The 19,962-nt window shown below is 38.8% G+C and overlaps 1 protein-coding gene across 1 annotated transcript in view; it reads right to left on the reverse strand.

The window, feature by feature from the left end:
• Malrd1 (MAM and LDL receptor class A domain containing 1) overlaps window positions 1–19,962 on the reverse strand; it is a 686,047-nt gene that overhangs the window by 644,825 nt on the left and 21,260 nt on the right. Inside the window, exon 2 of the mRNA XM_047521295.1 lies at window positions 16,564–16,704. Within this exon, the coding sequence (XP_047377251.1) occupies window positions 16,564–16,704 (141 nt within the window). The remainder of the gene's footprint in view (window positions 1–16,563; window positions 16,705–19,962) is intronic.

Below are 19,962 nucleotides of genomic sequence, written 5' to 3' on the forward strand. Positions count from 1 at the left end.
GAATGTCACATCAGAAAGTAGGGAGGCCAGAATACAGTGAAATAATATCTTTAATGTACCAAAGGGAAAAGAAAAAGACTAAAAAATTCTGCATCCAGTGAGAAGATATTTCAAAAATGAAGACAAAATAAAAACATTCAGAGAAAGAAAACTAACAATTTATCAGCAGCAGAATTATTCAAGCAGAAGAAAAATGATACCAGAGACAAACTCAGATAATCAAAAGGCATGAAAGTATTGCAAATAATAAATATGATAGAAGATTGTTTTCTTGTTTGTTTTTAATACTGTTTAAAGCAAAATATCATGACATTGATTTGTAGGATTTATAATATATGTAGATTATATATGTTGTACAAGTCATCACCTCAGAACAAAATATCAACGTTGGGTTTATTTAAGAGTATGTATGTTTCATAATATATGGATTTTAGAACTTGTTTAACAATAGATCAAAATGACAAAAGCCCTAATTGTTCTCATTTTAAAGTAATTTTAAATACCCAAATAAGAAACCAGCATTCTGTAGCATAAAGGGAAATGTAAACTTTACAAAGAAATTATTTTTTTCTTTAGTAGTCTATATATACTTTAGATTTCCAGTGAATCATACATCTTAAAAGCATCTAGATCACCCTTGATATCAGCCGAATTATTTAAAACTTTCATATTCTTACTACTGTTTTTAAATAGTTACACCATCACTGCAAAGATATATTTGCACGGGTTTTAGTGATACTATTTTATCCAAGTGCAATGCTATACGCTCTTACAAATCAATACTACACTTTAATCCCCCTGCCCCTGAGCTTTATTAGATTCCAAATACTGACAAGAGTGATGTTTTTAATGTCCTAATAGATATTCAAACTTAGCTCTGAAAACTCAAGGCATTGATTACATAATAAAAAATCTTATTTTGAAGCACTAGTAAATTATTTCAAGAGTAAGTGAATCGAAATTGTATTAATACCAATAAAATAGGATTTTGAAATGGAGAACAGGCTTCAAGATAATTTTTCTACAAATATTTTCTAACATCTATTATCTAAAGCCAGAATTTTCTTACTTAAAATTCCTATTAAGGCATACTCTTAATTTAACATTTAATTATATTTATAAAAGATGCATGGCTACTATTAAAATCACCAAGTTTCAATTATTTATGCTGGGCAATAATTTGCCTCTTAGCCCTCTGTAGCTTTTGATATTATTTTCATCCATATTTTACAGTATGAGGAAACAGACCTGACAAATGGTCGGAAGCTAAATTCCTATCTACTCTCACTCCAGAGATTTAAAATCACCCAGATGATGTGATTAAAGGATATATATCCATACAACATCTCATTTTTCTTTAATATGAACTGCCCCCTCGTTTCGTCTCTTGATGAAACTATCCCCAAAAATAAGCGTAGAAAAATGAGGAAAAAAAAAAAAAAAAAAGATTTCAAGATGGCGGGCTAGGGGGCGGCTGCATTTCACGTTGCTCCAGGACGCAAGATTCAAAAGAGGAGATAGTGAGAGACTTCGGACCAACTCAAAGCCGCCGGGTGAGTCTCTCCCATTGGGGAGGCATCCCGGATGAGGCGGTAGCCCTGGAACGCAGGGAACTTTGTGAAGTAGAGTTGCTCGATGAGACACCCCTCCCCCCGCTGGAGCGGTAAACACGGACAACTGGGATCATCGTAGAGGAGGCGGCTCAGCACAGCGCTTGGACTCAGAGCAACCACTGGGGCTCCGGGCGGCTGCCTGAGAAGGAGCTGCATGGCGAGTTGTTTAGACCCAGAACGAGCGCTCCTCAACACCGGGAGGTTGCCCGAAGGAAGAGGAGAAGTGCGGCGGGTCGCTTGGTCTAGAAGTGACTGCATCGGAGCCACAGGCAGTTGCCAGAAGAGGAGCTGCGTGGCGAGCTGTTTGGACTCAGAACGATGGCTCCTGAACACCGGTGGCCTGCCTGGAGGAGGAGCGCGGCGGGTCACTTGGTCTAGGAGTGACTGCATCAGAGCCACAGGCAGTTGCCAGAGGAGGAGCTGCGTGGCGAGCTGTTTGGACTCAGAACGACGGCTCCTAAACACCGGGGGGTTACCCGGAGGAAGAGGAGAAGTGCGGTGGGTCGCTTGGTCTAGGAATGACTTCATCAGACCCACAGGCGGTTGCCAGAGGAGGAGGCGAGTGGTGAGTTGATTGGACTAAAAGCGACCACTCCTGAACACCAGTGGCCTGCCTGGAGGAGGAGCACGGTGGATCACTTGGTCTCGGAGCCACCGCCCCTGAACACCTGGGGGGCTACCTCGAGGAGGAGGAGGAACAGGGCGGGTCACTTGGACTCGGAGTGACTGCCTAGGGCTACGGGCGGTTGGTGGGAGGAGGAGACGCGAAGTGAGTTGCTTGGGCTCCTAGTAACTACGTCGGAAACCCAGCCGCTGTCCGGAGGAGAAGGTGTGTGGCGGGTCTCTGGGTATCGGAGCTATTGTGCGGGGCTCCAGGTGGTGGCTCAGAGGAGGGGCCGCATAGCCAGGCGATTAGGTACAGAGCAGGGTCCCAGGAGCTAGGTGGCTTCTTGCTGGAAGAGCCTCACAGAGACACGCCTAGGGGCGGAGCGAAGGTTCGAGGACTGCGGGCAGATTCTCTGGGAGAGGCAGCCTAAGGAGACTCGCCTGCGGAGGGTGAGGCTCCCAGGCCCAGAAAGTAGGTCCGGGCCCCTGGGAACGTTGCAGAGGAAGACAGCCCAGTCCAGGCGGTAGTTGTAGATTGAGGGGAACCTCTAGGAGGGGAACTGATCAGCAAGACGTCCCCACCGAGTGAGTCTTCCCTGCCGGGTGAGGTTTTCCCACAAGGACGGTAAAACCAGAGACACAGGTACAAACACGCCTTGCCTCAGCCCGCAGCCTAGTTCCCTGTTGGATGACCATTGGTCAACAAATGGAGGCACCTCTGCCCACTAGCAGGGAATATAAGCCACCTGAGGATCACCACCCCTAGAGAGGCAGCTTCTTTGTGGAGCTCCGCATTATCAACTTCCTCCAAGACTTCAGGCTACTGAAGGATAAGAGGGGATATACTAGCAATCTTCAGGGACATTATAAGTCAATAGAGGAAATCTGCAATATCTTAATGACCCACTGATTCCTGAACAATATGAGAAAACAAGGGAAGAAAATGCCCCAAATAAATCTAGATGTTACATCAATAAAATCCAATGACAGCATGGCAGAAGCAATGACAGAAAGGGAGTTCAGAATGTACATAATTAAAATGATTAGGGAAGCAAACGATGAGATGAAAGAGCAAATGCAGGCATTGAATGATGAGATGAAAGAGCAAATGCAGGCATTGAATGATCGCAGCAATCGACAGTTAACAGAGCAAATTCAGGAAGCAAAAGATCATTTCAATAAAGAGTTAGAGATATTGAAAAAAAACCAAACAGAAATCCTTGAAATGAAGGAAACAATAAACCAAATTAAGAACTCCATAGAAAGCATAACCAACAAGATAGAACACCTGGAAGACAAAACTTCAGATATTGAAGACAAAATATTTAACCTCGAAAACAAAGTTGAACGAACAGAGAAGATGGTACGAAATCATGAACAGAATCTACAAGAACTATGGGATATCATGAAAAGGCCAAATTTGAGAATTATTGGGATTGAGGAAGGCTTAGAGAAACAAACCAAAGGAATGAATAATCTATTCAATGAAATAATATCAGAAAATTTCCCAAATCTGAAGAATGAAATGGAAAATCAAGTCCAAGAGGCTTATAGGACTCCAAATACACAAAATTACAACAGACCCACACCAAGGCACATTATAATGAAAATACCTAACATACAAATAAAGACAGAATTTTAAAGGCTGTGAGAGAAAAGAACCAAATTACATTCAGGGAGAAACCAATACGGATAACAGCAGATTTTTCAATCCAGACCCTAAAAAGTAGAAGGGCCTGGAACAACATTTTTCAAGCTCTGAAAGAAAATGGATGCCAACCAAGAATCTTATACCCAGCAAAACTTACCTTCAAATTTGACGATGAAATAAAATCATTCCATGATAAACAAAAGCTAAAAGAATTTACAAAAAGAAAGCCAGCATTACAGAACATTCTCAGCAAAATATTTCATGAGGAAGAGATAAAAAACAAAGAAGCATATCAGCAAAGGGAGGAATTACCCTAAAGGAACTGTCAAATAAAGGAGGAACCAAGATGTGTCAAAAAATAAATAAATAAATAAATAAAATTTTAAATATGAACCAAATGACCGGGAATACAAATCATATCTCAATAATAACTCTGAATGTTAATGGCCTGAATTCATCAATCAAAAGACATAGACTGGCAGATTGGATTAAAAAGAAAAATCCAACAATATGTTGCCTGCAAGAGACTCACCTCATAGAAAGAGACACCCATAGACTAAAGGTGAAAGGATGGGGAAAAACATACCATGCACATGGACTCAGCAAAAAAGCTGGAGTATCCATCCTCATTTCAGATAATGTGGACTTCAAGCCAATGTTAGTCAGAAGGAATAAAGAAGGACATTTCATACTGCTTAAGGGAAGCATAAATCAGCAAGATATAACAATCATAAACATCTATGCCCCAAACAGTGGCTCATCCATGTATGTTAAACAAATCCTTCTCAATTTTAGAAACCAAATAGACCATAACACAATAATACTAGGTGATTTTAACACGCCTCTCTCACCACTGGACAGATCTTCCAAACATAATGGAACAAAGAAACCATAGATCTCAATAACACAATCAATAATTTAGACTTAACAGACATTTATAGAACATACCATCCAACCAAGAGCGAATACACTTTCTTCTCAGCAGCACATGGATCCTTCTCTAATATCGACCATATATTATGCCACAAAGCTAATGTCAGCAAATAAAAGAAGATAGAGACACTACCTTGTATTCTATCAGATCATAATGGATTGAAGTTAGAAATAAATGAAAGAGTAAAAAACAGAAAGTACTCCAACACCTGGAGATTAAACAATATGCTATTATATGATGAATGGATAACAGAAGATATTAGGAAGGAAATTAAAAATTTCTTAGAGGTAAATGAGAACAAAGAAAAATCATATCAAAATCTCTGGGACACTATGAAAGCAGTACTTAGAGGAAGATTTATTTCATGGAGTGCATTTAATAAAAGAAGTAAAACTCAAAAAATAAACGACCTAACACTACAGCTCAAAGCCCTAGAAAAAGAAGAACAGACCAACACCAAAAGTAGTAGAAGACAGGAAATAGTTAAACTGAGAGCTGAAATCAACGAAATTGAAACAAAAGAAACAATACAAAAAATTGACAAAATAAATAGTTGGTTCTTCCAAAAAATAAACAAAATTGATAAACCCTTAGCCACACTAACAAAGAGAAGACAAGAGAAAACCCAAATCACTAAAATTCGGAATGAACAAGGAAATATCACAACAGAAACGACTGAAATACAAAACATAATTAGAAGCTATTTTGAAAATCTATACTCCAACAAAATAGAAAATTTTGAAGACATCAACAGGTTTCTAGAGATATATGAATTGCCTAAACTGAACGAGGAGGACAAACACAATTTAAATAGACCAATTTCAAGTAATGAAATAGAAAAAGTCATCAATAGCCTACCAACAAAGAAAAATCCAGGACCAGATGGGTTCTCAGCCGAGTTCTACAAAACCTTTAAAGAAGAGCTCATTCCAATACTTCTCAAAGTATTCCAAAAAATAGAAGAGGAGGGAACCCTCCCAAACTCATTCTATGAAGCCAATATTACCCTGATACCTAAACCAGACAGAGACACATTGAGGAAAAAAAATTTCAGACCAATATCCTTAATGAACATCGACGCAAAAATTCTCAACAAAATTTTAGCAAATCGCATACAAAAACATATTAAAAAGATAGTGCACCATGATCAAGTGGGTTTCATCCCAGGGACGCAAAGTTGGTTCAACATCAGGAAATCAATAAATGTCATTCACCATATCAATAGACTTAAAGTCAAGAATCACATGATTATTTTGATAGATGCAGAAAAAGCATTTGATAAAATACAGCACCCCTTCATGCTCAAAACACTAGAAAAAACAGGGATAGTGGGAACATTCCTTAACATTGTAAAGACCATCTATGCTAAGCCCATGGCTAATATCATTCTAAATGGTGAAAAATTGAAAGCATTCCCTCTAAAAACTGGAACAAGGCAGGGGTGCACTCTTTCACCACTTCTATTCAATATTGTCCTTGAAACTCTAGCCAGAGCAATTAGACAGACCAAAGAAATTAAAGGGATAAGAATAGGAAAAGAAGAACTCAAACTATTCCTATTTGCTGATGATATGATTGTATACTTAGAGGAACCAGGAAATTCCACCAGAAAACTTTTAGATCTCATAAGTGAATTCAGTAAAGTAGCGGGATATAAGATCAATGCACATAAATCTAAGGCATTTTTATACATAAGCAATGAATCTTCAGAAAGAGAAATCAGGAAAGCTACCCCATTCACAATAGCTTCGAAAAAAATAAAATACTTGGGAATCAATCTCACAAAAGAGGTGAAAGACCTCTACAATGAGAACTATAGAACACTAAAGAAAGAAATTAAAGAAAACCTTAGAAGATGGAAAGATCTCCCATGTTCTTGGATAGGAAGAATTAATATTGTCAAAATGGCCATACTACCAAAAGTGCTATACAGATTCAATGCAATTCCAATTAAAATCCCAATGATGTACCTTACAGAAATAGAGCAAGCAATTATGAAATTCATCTGGAAGAATAAAAAACCCAGAATAGCTAAAGCAATCCTTGGCAGAAAGAGTGAAGCAGGGGGTATCGCAATACCAGATCTTCAACTCTACTACAAAGCAATAGTAACAAAAACGGCATGGTATTGGTACCAAAATAGAAAGGTGGATCAATGGTACAGAATAGAGGACACGGACACAAACCCAAATAAATACAATTTTCTCATACTAGACAAAGGGGCCAAAATATGCAATGGAGAAAAGATAGCCTCTTCAACAAATGGTGCTGGGAGAATTGGAAATCCATATGCAACAGAATGAAACTAAACCCATATCTCTCACCATGCACAAAATTAAACTCAAAATGGATTAAGGATCTCGGAATCAGACCAGAGACCTTGCATCTTATAGAAGAAAATGTAGGTCCAGAGCTTCAACATGTCGGCTTAGGACCAGACTTCCTCAACAGGACTCCCATAGCACAAGAAATAAAAGCAAGAATCAATAACTGGGATAGATTCTAACTAAAAAGCTTTCTCTCAGCAAAGGAAACTATCAGCAATGTGAAGAAAGAGCCTACAGAGTGGGAGAAAATCTTTGCCAATCATACTTCAGATAGAGCGCTAATCTCCAGAATCTATAAAGAACTCAAAAAACTCTACACCAAGAATGCAAATAATCCAATTGACAAAGGGGCTAAGGAAATGAATAGACACTTCACAGAAGAAGATATACAAGCAATCAACAAACATATGGAAAAATGTTCAACATCTCTAGTAATAAGAGAAATGCAAATCAAAACCACCCTAAGATTCCATCTCACCCCAATTAGAATGGCGATTATCAAGAATACAAGCAACAACAGGTGTTGGCGAGGATGTGGGGAGAAAGGTACACTCTTACATTGCTGGTGGGGCTGCAAATTAGTGCAGCCACTCTGGAAAGCAGTGTGGAGATTCCTTAGAAAACTTGGAATGGAACCACCATTTGACCCAGCTATCCCACTCCTTGGCCTATACCCAAAGGACTTAAAATCAGCATATTACAGAGATACAGCCACATCAATGTTCATAGCTGCTCAGTTCACAATAGCCAGATTGTGGAACCAACCTAGATGTCCTTCAATTGATGAGTGGATAAAGAAACTGTGGTATATATATACAATGGAATATTACTCAGCCATAAAGAATGATAAAATTATGGCATTTGCAGGCAAATGAATGAAACTGAAGAATATCATGCTAAGTGAGATAAGCCAATCTCAAAAAACCAATGGACGAATGATATCGCTAATAAATGGATGATGACTCATAATGGGGGGTGGGAGGGGTTAGTGTTAGGGTTAGAGTTAGGGTTAGGGAGGGGGGCAAGAATGGAGGAAGGAAGGACTGTATAGAGGTAAAAGAGGGGTGGGAGGGGTGGAGGGGAAGGGAAAAAATAACAGAATAAATCAAACAACATTACCCTATGTAAATTTATGATTACACAAATGGTATGCCTTTAAGCCATGTACAAACAGAGAAACAACATGTATCCCATTTGTTTACAATAATAAAAAAAATTTAAAAAAAAGATAATAGGCAAAGCAGAAATAGGCACAATGCAAGAGATAGAGGAAAAGCAGACATTCTGTTTATAAAGAAGGCTAGGGTAAGTAAATGGAGGCTGTGAAAAACATTCTGAATACAAAGAAGAAACAATACAGAGTTACTGAAGGGGAAATAGGCCAAATCAGCAATCCACGAGATATAGCAATGGCCAAAGTTTAGAAGCAAAACGCAATATCACTCCTTTTTTTTTTTTTTTTTGTCAAGGGTTTGAACCCAGGGGCACCTAATCACTGAGCCACATCTCCAGTTCTTTTTTATATTTTATTTAGAGATAGGGTCTTGCTGAGTTGATTAGGGTCTCACTAAGTTGCTAAGGCTGGCTATAAACTTTGCATCTTCCTGCCTCAGCTTCCCAAGCTGCTGGGATTACAGGCAGTCACTATCACCTTCTAACATTACCAAATCTATAATAAAATCCCCTGTATTGCAGTTAGTGGTTGATCCTATCGGTAAAACTGGTTTCTTTTTGCGATAAAGTTGGTTTATTCCTAACAAATTATTAAAATTTCTAAACAAATGTATTTTTTACATCAAAATCAACAAAATAAAAAACTTCATCTTGTTTATAAGGAGTTAAGAACAGCAACACCAGAATTATTCAGAATTGTAGTGAACATCTACTTTTTAGGGCCAGGTGTTCTATGATAAGTTTTAACAACAATATCCATTTAGCTCTTAAAAACAACCATCCTATGAACTTAGCATCACTATTCTCCCTCTTATACTCAAAAAAAGTAAATATTTGAAAATCTTACAGGTAAGGACTAAGAGAACAAGGATTCTAATTCACATTTTTAATATTAATATAAACATTTCCAAATTAATATTAAAGTCCTGAATATTTGCTTGCTTTAAATTTTCCCCAGGGTACTACCCATATTTGAATATTTATTGTATTTATTTGAGGAAAATATCGCTGTTATAAAAGAAATCAGTCTTTGATTAGGCAATGTGGTATCTCTCTTTATTTTGTGCAAAAAACTACCAGATGAGAGCAAGCATGGAATTGATTTTTGCTCACTAATATAAATTAATCACTGTGCACAATGTTGAGCAAATGAAATTCATTAACTAAAAAATGAAGAAAGGAATAAAAGTTTGGCTCCAGAACCACTTCAAAGGCTAAAGGGCTGCTGTCGGGGTACTGCAGACCCCCAGCCCTTCGGCGTGGCCAAGATGGCGCCTGGCAAGGTGCCAAGGAAGTGCTGAGAACAAAACCAGGTACCTCCAGCAGACTAATACTCTCTGCCAACAAGTGGCGTATTTTGAGGAAGTTAATGTGATTGGCCATGGGTCCTCGTGGACACTGCATGATTGCTATATCCACACTATTGTGCTCCATTACTGTCCATGCTTTCCCCTCGTGATCTCTAAGCTGATTGGTTGTTGTATGTAATGTAAGGCGCTTGCAAGAGCGGCCCGCGGCTGCTGGCCAGCCAGAAGAAGCAGACTGCAGAAAATAAAGAACTTGCCCTGATCCGGTTTCGTGTTTCTCTGCGGGCAGGGGACGCGATAGATGGTGCCGAAACACCCGGGAACGAGAAAAAATATAAGGGTAAGTTCACATAAGTTTTCAAATCAAGAAAAATTAGTTTGAGAGTTCAAAAGGTGAGACGTCTCGAGGTTCGCGGAGCAGCGACAATTCATTACAGGAGGTTCCCCAGCAGAGGGACAATTCATTACAGGAGGTTCCCCAGCAGAGGGACAATTCATTACAGGAGGTTCCCCAGCAGAGGGACAATTCATCACAGGAGGTTCCCCAGCAGAGGGACAATTCATCACAGGAGGTTCCCCAGCAGAGGGACAATTCATTACAGGAGGTTCCCCAGCAGAGGGACAATTCATTACAGGAGGTTCCCCAGCAGAGGGACAATTCATTACAGGAGGTTCCCCAGCAGAGGGACAATTCATTACAGGAGGTTCCCCAGCAGAGGGACAATTCATTACAGGAGGTTCCCCAGCAGAGGGACAATTCATTACAGGAGGTTCCCCAGCAGAGGGACAATTCATTACAGGAGGTTCCCCAGCAGAGGGACAATTCATTACAGGAGGTTCCCCAGCAGAGGGACAATTCATCACAGGAGGTTCCCCAGCGGAGGGACAATTCATCATAAGAGGTTCCCCAGAGGAGGGACGATTCATCATAAACGGTTCCCCGTGGGAGGGACGATTCAAGTGGTACCAAACTGTGTGCGTGTGTGAGTGAGCGTGTGTGCGTGCGCGCGCCTGTCTTTTGTTTGTGTGTTTAAACTAGTAAACTACCTCGTAGTCATGGGAACGGATCTGTCTAAGATTAGAATGCAACGGCCTCTTAGAGAACTTTTAAAAAAAAAAATCACGGAACACCATTGAAGGCAAACACGGCCTTCAAGTTCCTAGATACTGTAGAGAAAGTCTCTCCGTGGTTTTTAGACGAGGGATTATTAAATCTTCCTCAGTGGGAACAGCTAGGAGAGGATTTGCGTGACGCGGAGAGACGCGAGCCTTTGCCAATGGGAACTCTGGCAATATGGTCACTTGTTAAATCTTGTTTGATACAGCAAGGTAAATCAAAAAACCCTTTTAGGGATTTAAAGGGGCCTTTAGAAGAAGGAAGTCAGATCTTAGAAAAAATTAAAGAGGAACGATCATATTCTCAGACTTCAGAAAGAGTGGGAACATAATATAGTAGCCATAGTCCCCACAAGTATTGGGAGATAATTGTTTCATGATTTTCTACATTCAAACCTAATCTGATTTCTCAACCAGGTAAAAAAAGGGTTAAAAAGTCCTGGGTGATCCTCCCTCCCCCCTGCCTGGCCTTGTCAAAGCCTACAATGGATTATAAATTACAGCAGTCTCAGCGGGAAGGAGGAGGGGTAACCTAAAGAAAAGAAAAAAAAAAGGGGTGTCCGTTTTAAACTTAACTAACTTATTTTCTAGGATTCTTTGTTTGTTTTGTTTTTCTTTAATGCTGTATTTTTGAGCTCATAATTTTGATCCTACATACCTAGGTTAATGATTTTTTTCTTTTTGATCAGTTCTATTTTTTATTCAACTGAAGTTTTTGAACATCTGTTTCATTGCAATGAACATTTACCTATAAAGTTACAAGGCCTTTGATTTTATGTTATCTGTATGTCATGCTGTCTAATGTCATGTTTTGTCAAAACTGAGCGCTCTTAAAATTAAAATTTAAAAATGGATCCAAATACTTTTATTCACATGATTTAAAAAGGTTCAATTTAAATTGGGTAAACTAATGAAAGTAAAATATCTTTAAAAATAACTTACAAGTCTCCAGGCGGTCAAACTAATGAAATGTTAATGTTAAACAATGTCTAATATCAATTGCTTCTAGGACTTTTCTTCAGCAGGAAAGAGGCAACGGATCCTGTTCAGGACACTTGTCTGATATCTTGGTTTTTATAAAATAAATAAATTGGAGTTAACATGTATGGGATTACTTAAATGTGTTTGTAGAGATGTCTGGTTAATTTACAAAGTTAAAATGCTAATTGTTAAATAACATCAAATACTTTTAACTTCTTAAATTACATGGGGTAACATACTTAACTAAGTTGGTTGTATGTATGTAAAACAGCTAAAGCTATTTAAGGTTTTTCCTAAGGTGAAATACTAATGTTCTAATATAAGCCAAAGTTTAATCTATATGGTAAAATGACATGGTAAAATGACAAGGATTTCTTAGAAACACTAATTTACTCTTAACTTTGTGTCTCTTAAGTTTTATTCTTTAGAACAATTAGTCTTGAAAATTGGGGTGTATACAATTATGGTTAAACAACTGTTAAAGTATTGTACTGTGTTACAGAGTCTAAATTTTTCTTTAAAAACTAAATTTGGTAAAAAAAGGTGTCAAGGTAATTGTGAAATGGTTTCTAGTTGTATATTAAATGTGTTCATATTTTCCAGGTATACAAGTTTTTAAAGCAGGAAATTTATCAAGCTGCTATTCTCCAGATAAACTTGTCTGTAATGGTAATTTTAAGCTTATAAAGAGTAAATTTCATTGGGGATTAATTTCTATCATTTAGTGTTCTATTAGAGGACCTGTTATCAATAGGATATATGTAAAATTGGTTATATTTTACATTGAGATAAAAAATTTCAAATGTAAATGTATTTCTAAACATTAGAGCCTGACTTGTTTAAAGGTTAATTTTGTGAAACATGAAAATATTTTGCCACTTTGACACACAAAAGGAAAGTTAAAAGCTCTCTCAGCCTTTCTTTGATTCATGTTTTAGATACAATGTTAAATTGTGTTAATTATAAAGTTTGTATAGACTCAGGAAACAGTATATGTAAACTACTTAATGATATTTAAGAAAGAAGCAAAGATCAACATCAGAATTAGAACACTTAAGATCTATAAAGAGTCACGCCTTACCTGAGATAAGGCTCTCCCTCTCACCTTACTACATGTTAGAGTGACTCCAAAATAAGTCAGACTTCAGCTTATTTAAAGTTATAATCAAAAGATTGGTTTTTGTTGTAAAATTACTATGATCTCAAATAGGAAATATAATGTGGTTCTCAGTCAAAATTCAAGATAGCTATTATACAAGCAGAATATATTTTTACTCTTGCTAATTTCATTTTGTAAAACTGTTACCTGTTAATGTTTTACAAAAGTAGCTGCTTCAAAAACACGCAACCTAGGTAACTTATGATAATAAGCCATCACCTATAAAACAGATAGTGGTAACTTCCAGAACTAATACAGACTCCAGTTAGATAAAAGGGTAAATAACTGTAAAGTTATGAACATTAAAGTTAAAGCCCAGTACTCTCACTCTATGACTGGTAAAACTGGCTTGCTGGATGATTAAGATCAAACTTAGAGATTGGAATTAAATACAGAAGGCAAGATAGGCCAGTATTTGGATCTTTTGCCCTCAGTCAGCCTGAACCCAGGGAATAAGAGGACTTCTCTAAGGAGTGCTGCAACTCTGGGTCACACAACCTCCTGATCAAGGAGATTGTTGAGACTAGAGGATCCTGGACACCCAGCAAAACAGTAAAAACCAAAATATAGCCATTCTTGGGCATTTAAGAGAAATAATAATTAAATGTAACTTAAGATGTACACTTATGTTAGTCCACTAGAATAAAGACTGGAAGCTACAAATGAAAGAAAGATTCTTCAGCAAATGTGCCTGATAACAATCAAGAGAAACTGCCAGAGTCAGAAGTTTTTAGTCAGTTTAAGGCCTGCAGATCTTCCTAAGCTACACAGGTAGACTTAATCTATGTTTGCTCGTATGATTACCTAGCCCTAAGTAACAGAAATATAGAGCTCTCTACTAAACACAGGTTATACCAATAAAGGGATATTTTACACAATCAGATGACTTAAGTAGCTTAACTATATTTTTTGGGATATCTATGACATTAAGAGTTAAATGTTGTGTTTACATTCCTGATAACCTGGACTATGTTAAAGTTCCCAAATAAAGGCCTTGTCCTTTCCAGCCTTTGCTAGGTCTAGTTATGGGAACAATTTCTCAGTTCTTCCACCTCCTGGTGAAAGATTGACTTCTGTCATTTTCATGATACTCAGTGGCATGTTCCAGATGCTGCAACATTTACTTTGTACTAATTTCATTTCAGTACTCATGTCTTTTTGTTCTTCTATCATAGAAACACCCACCCCCAGATGACTTTATAACCTGCTCCTCCCCAACCAGACTTCTACCTCGGACCCCTCGATTGACCCGATTTTTAAAAAAAAGGAACTCCAAACTGCTTGCCCCTCACTGCCCCCTTTCAGCTTCGAAGCAGCCAGAACGACCGACGCCCCCTTTTCCTTAAAGCAGTTGGGAGTTCCTATAGCTAAAGCGGAGAATGAAGCCAAAATTAAGGACAGGTAGTTAGTGTAAAAATAGGGAATCGGGTCAATTCGAGGAAATGAAGCCATAAAGCCATCTGCCTTTGCAAATGTCAAGGATCTCCGGAGCCCATTGATTACCAAATTTACCTGCCTATAGGGGATGTAGGGTGCGCTCACTTCTCGGGACTTTCAAAATATCAGCTTTCTCCCTGCCGGGAGAAGTCTGTATTATTCCCTTTAAACAATCCAAACTATGGTCCTTACTCAACAGTACCAAATGATTAAACAAACTGGTAACCAAGGCAGGATAGACAAATGGGTATAAGATTCTATCCATGATAAACAAAAAGGGGGAATAGAGGAGACCTTCAGGTCCCCTAAAGATAAACTTTCTCTTTGTCTCTTTGTTTGGGTTTTTTTTTTTTTTTTTTTTTTTTTTTTAACTCTGGGTAATAAGGGTAACCCGGTGCTTTACTGGAGCTGCGGCTCAGTTTGTGTGTTTCCACGGAATAAACTAACTTACAACCTCTTTTTAGTCTCTTAGGAGGAACAGTTCAACTATGTAACAAAACAACTGCTTCTCTCAATTGTACTTCAGATTTGTGCTATCTCTCAATGTTAAAATGCTTCTAGGTTCCTGCTGGCAGACTTAATGTGTGTTCCTACCTTCCTACCAGTCCCAGTCTCTGTTACAGATGATGAATTGCCAGTATTGCTTTCCAGAAATAAGAGGGACTTTGGAATCACCGTAGCAGTCATTACCACCATAGTTGCATCAGCAGCAGCAGTCGCCACAGCAGCTGTAGCCTTGACGACATCAGTACAGTCAGCAACTAAGCTTAATGAAGTGGTCCAGCAGACAGCTACTGCTCTGTCTACTCAACAAACAGTGGATCAACACCTAAAAGCAGGACTACTTTTGGTGAACCAGCGTGTGGACTTACTTCAAGAACAAATGGACCTTTTGCAAGAACTGTTAAGCGTGGGGTGTATTTATCATCTGCCGGGACTGTGCATTACACCTGTAGCTTATCATAATCTTAGTTATGCAGCAAATTTGTCTAAACTCATATCTACTCAGCTACGTGCCAATTGGTCTTATAAATTTGATAATCTTACTGCCATTCTTAGATCACAAATTGTTAGCCTCAATTCTACTAGAGTTAATATAGCCCCTATATCTGAAATGCAAAATTGGTTATCCTCTTCCTTCAGTTTTGTAAAGCAATGGGCAGGAATGGGAGCATTGTGTGTGTTAATGATTATTACAATTATCTTCCTCACACGCTTTATCATGCGTATACGCCAAGTTCATGCCAGAGATCGCATCATTTTCCATCAAGCCATGATGGCCTTAGAGGCTGGCAGCTCTCCTCAAGTCTGGCTGAGCATGCTGGATCGGTAGTCAATGACGGGTAAGGAAGGAGGTAACCGCGTACCGACCTAAGACAGGAGCTGTAGCATGCTCTGCAGTTATCCGATGACGGGTAAGGACGATGGTTGACCACTCCGCCTAAGACAGGCACGATCCCAAGCCAGCATTCTTTTAATAAATAAAAAAGGGGGAGCTGTCGGGGTACTGCAGACCCCCAGCCCTTCGGCGTGGCCAAGATGGCGCCTGGCAAGGTGCCAAGGAAGTGCTGAGAACAAAACCAGGTACCTCCAGCAGACTAATACTCTCTGCCAACAAGTGGCGTATTTTGAGGAAGTTAATGTGATTGGCCATGGGTCCTCGTGGACACTGCATGATTGCTATATCCACACTATTGTGCTCCATTACTGTCCATGCTTTCCCCTCGTGATCTATAAGCTGATTGGTTGTTGTATGTAATGTAAGGCGCTTGCAAGAGCGGCCCGCCGCTGCTGGCCAGCCAGAAGAAGCAGACTGCAGAAAATAAAGAACTTGCCCTGATCCGGTTTCGTGTTTCTCTGCGGGCAGGGGACGCGATAGGCTGCACATAGAACTTTCTAGTCATCCTGATTAAACCAATACTATTAGATAGAGCTGAAATCAGTCCAGTCAAAAGCAAAAAAAAATTGTAGAATATATATAGTGTTATCATATTTACATTTTACAATTTCACAAGGTGTCAAATTTTTAAAAATCCCAGTTATCACCTAGGTAGACCTGTTGGAATCCCAGGAACCCATTTATGAGAATCTGCTGTAATATTTCAGAATCAGAAATATTTTTAAAATGATCAAAAAATACATAAAATTAGATAGTATAATTATTAAAATGTAAATGTCAGTCAGGGCTCAACTTACCTAATCAAACACTTGGGACAAAAAAGTAAGGAATAAACAAATGAAGAAATTCAAAGTAATTACCAGACATATCACCATTGTGATCATGAAATGGTGGTGATAGATCAGTCGTTCCATTTCTCTTTTTCCAACCAAGCTTCACACTCTGATCTTGTTTCATATTACAGAGCCCGTCCTCAAAATCACATCTCTCATAGTTTGAGCCTAATGAGAGAGAAAAGAAATTAGCTTGCACAACCTCATTTGACTTTGCATTAGTAAGCTTGTTATCACTGTGACCGAAATACCTGATAATGACCACTTAGAGGAGAAAAAGTTTATTATGGCTCATGGTTTCAGAAGTTCAGTTCATGGTCAGTAGGATTCATTCCTCTGGTCACAAGGTAAGGCAGAATATCATGGCAGAAGGAAAGGACAGTGGGAAACTGCTCAGCTCATGTCATCCAGGAAGCAGAGTGAGAGCAAGACACCAGTGATGAAATATAAACCCCAGAGGCACTTCCCTAGTGACCTACTTCCTTCAATCAAATCCTACTTACCTACAGATACAAGCCAGTACAGTAATTTTTTCAAAACAAACTTTTTTTTTTTTTTTGTACCAGGACTGAACTCAGGGGTGATTACACACTGAGCAACATCCCCAGTCCTTTTTCCTTTTTATCTTGAGACATGGTCTTGTTAAAGTTGCTTATGGCCTCACTAAGTTTGAGGCTGGCTTTGAACTTGCAATCCTCCTGCCTCAGCTTTCTGAGCTGCTGGGATTACAGGCATGCACCATCATGCCCAACTCCTCAAAAATTATTAATCCATCAAATGAATTAATCCACTGATTAAGTTACAGTTCTCGAAATCTAATGTCTCATTTGAGATTTGAGGCAAAATCTTGACTGTAAGTCCCTGTAAAAATCAAAAGCAAATTACATATACCCAATATAAAATGATAAAGTTGAACATTTCCATTGTGTAAGGAAGAAATAAGGGCACAGAAAGAAAAACTAGAACTATACCAAGACAGAAACCCAGCCAGGTATATATTAGGTCCTATAACTTCATATTTAGTGTCTGGGGCAGAAGGTGGTGATACATGAGTTCTAAAGGACTGGGGCAGTCTTGCCTTTATGGCTTTCACAGTTGTAGCCCTTGAGTCCTCTATCTTAGGTTAGCTCTGTCCAGTCAGCAACTTTCCTCAGCAGACATTCCACTTTACTGGCATCTCTTAATTCCTGGGGTCTCCATTTCAGCTCTGGCTTTATTCTCACAGCCTCATTTATCAACCTCTCAAGGGTTACTACAGGAATTATGACCTTGCTACATTCTGCCTGGTCTACCAGGTTGTCCTTTGATATCTTGATGGAAGATTCCATGACTCCCTATCTCCAGAATTCTGCATTCCTGCAGAACCAGAACGGTATGGATGATGCCAAAGTCTTCTGACAGCTCAAGCAGTAGCCAGGTTCCCTTGAACCACGGCTGCAGCACTCTCTACATGACTTTGAAGCTGAGCACAGCGAAACCAATCCTGAGGAAACAATTTCCTAGGCACCCATGTGCAAAGCAGAGTACCCCCAGTGTTTCTTAAGTGAGTTCATTTTTACATCTTGAGTCTGCCATGAGTGTGCTCTGGGTGATTACTGAGATGGCTCAATGTATCTATCCTATTATCTCTCTGCAAAGTACTTAGTTTCTCTTTAGTGATAACAATCTCTCCAGCAATCAGATCTTCCTTAGCCCCAGTTTTCCAAGTGTTTTTATGGTCAACTGCATATTTTTTAAATCTTTCTCCTCTCTCTCTCTCTCTCTCTCTCTCTCTCTCTCTCTCTCTCTCTCTCTCTCTCTCTTTTTCTTCCTCTTGATTCAAACAGTAAACCTCACTAAAAGCTACCAGCATACCCTGATACCACCTGAATTTGGTGTTGCCTTGAAATTTCCTCTGGTAGATTAATTAATCCATCACCTTTAAATTCAGTCTTACAGAAACTTTCAGGATCTGGGCAAAATGTAGACAGGCTCCTTTCCAGGATATATTGTGAATGACCTCTAGTGTAATTCCCCATTAAGTCTTTATTCCTCTCTGAAAACTCATGTGCACAGTTTTTACTGTTTGAATTTTTCTTGACATTCTGGGCTTCTGAACTCTGCTAGAATCACCTATTAAACTCTGCTTACAACATTCTAAACCTTCTCCAAATTTTCCCATACTCTTCCAGCAAACCAGATCCCAGTGCCTCTGAACCACATAGTCAGGTTAGTCATAGCAATGATTCCACTCCTAGTTTGAAAATCTGTATTAGTCAGGGTTCTCTAGAGATATTGAAACTTCAGGATAAATGATTTATTAAAAGGGGATTTATTAGATTGGATTACAGAATCAGAAGTTGGATAGTCCTACAATGGCCATGTGAAGGCTAGAGAGTCAAAGGAACAAGTAGTTGCTCAGTCCTAGAAGATGGAGCCTCAGAAGAAGAAGGACCAGTGATATAGCCCATTTCATCACTAAAGTCCTGGAAACTCCCTGGAGAATCACTGGTCAGAGTCTGCTTTGGAAGAGTGAAGGAGCTAAAGTCTGATTCCTCAGGCATCTTCTCAAGAAGAATCAAGCTTACATCTACCTCAGCTTCCTCCTTCTTCACCTTTTGTTTCATCCATGTGCGGAAACTGTTAGACAATGCTACCCACATTCAAGGCAGATCTCTCCACTCAGTTTGCTCTCCCACATGACAATCATTTCAGAAAAAACCCTCATCAAAACGTCCAGAATTCTCTTAATCTTAGGCATCTCTTAGTCCAATTAAATTGCTAATTCACATTAACCATCACAGGCTTTGCAAGAAATAAGACAATAGTAGAAAAAAGAAAGTTTAGCAATAAATAACAAGATTAACCTAAGGGGTTATTTTTCATAAATCTAAGTCTAATTTATTAATACAAAGTTTTTTGTGGATGATATTCTAATAAATTACTGCACACCAAAAACAATGTGCTAAAACAGAAAGAATGTTACATAGGGTCAGACAACTGGAGATCTACTCCTGATTTGGATTCTTATTAACTAAGTCCCTTATTTAAACCATTCAATCCCTTTCCTTCACTTGAAAGTTTAGAATAACATCCTGCCATCCTATCTACCATCTCCCTTAAATAAATGCTAGGAAGATCTAATGATGTTATGTACATAATAATATTCCCCAACTCCCAGATTTCATTCCTTGAAACGTAAGAAATTATTATTATTACATCTTTAATTCAACCTTGATCTTCCTGCCACTCGGTCATATCAGAATTGTAGGTTTGGGAAAATTAAACCACAGAGGCCTCTCTGCTTGGGGTTTTGATCAAGACAGAGGCTTTTCAGGATCTTTTTTCTTTTTTTTTTTTTTTTTTTCCTGGGCATAAAGAATCCAAGAATTTTGGGAGAAGCAGAAGGATTGAAGCACTTGGTTGTTCCCAATAACCAACCATATA

Source organism: Sciurus carolinensis, chromosome 12 (genome assembly GCF_902686445.1).
Source record: "Sciurus carolinensis chromosome 12, mSciCar1.2, whole genome shotgun sequence".
Classification (NCBI taxonomy): domain Eukaryota; kingdom Metazoa; phylum Chordata; class Mammalia; order Rodentia; family Sciuridae; genus Sciurus; species Sciurus carolinensis.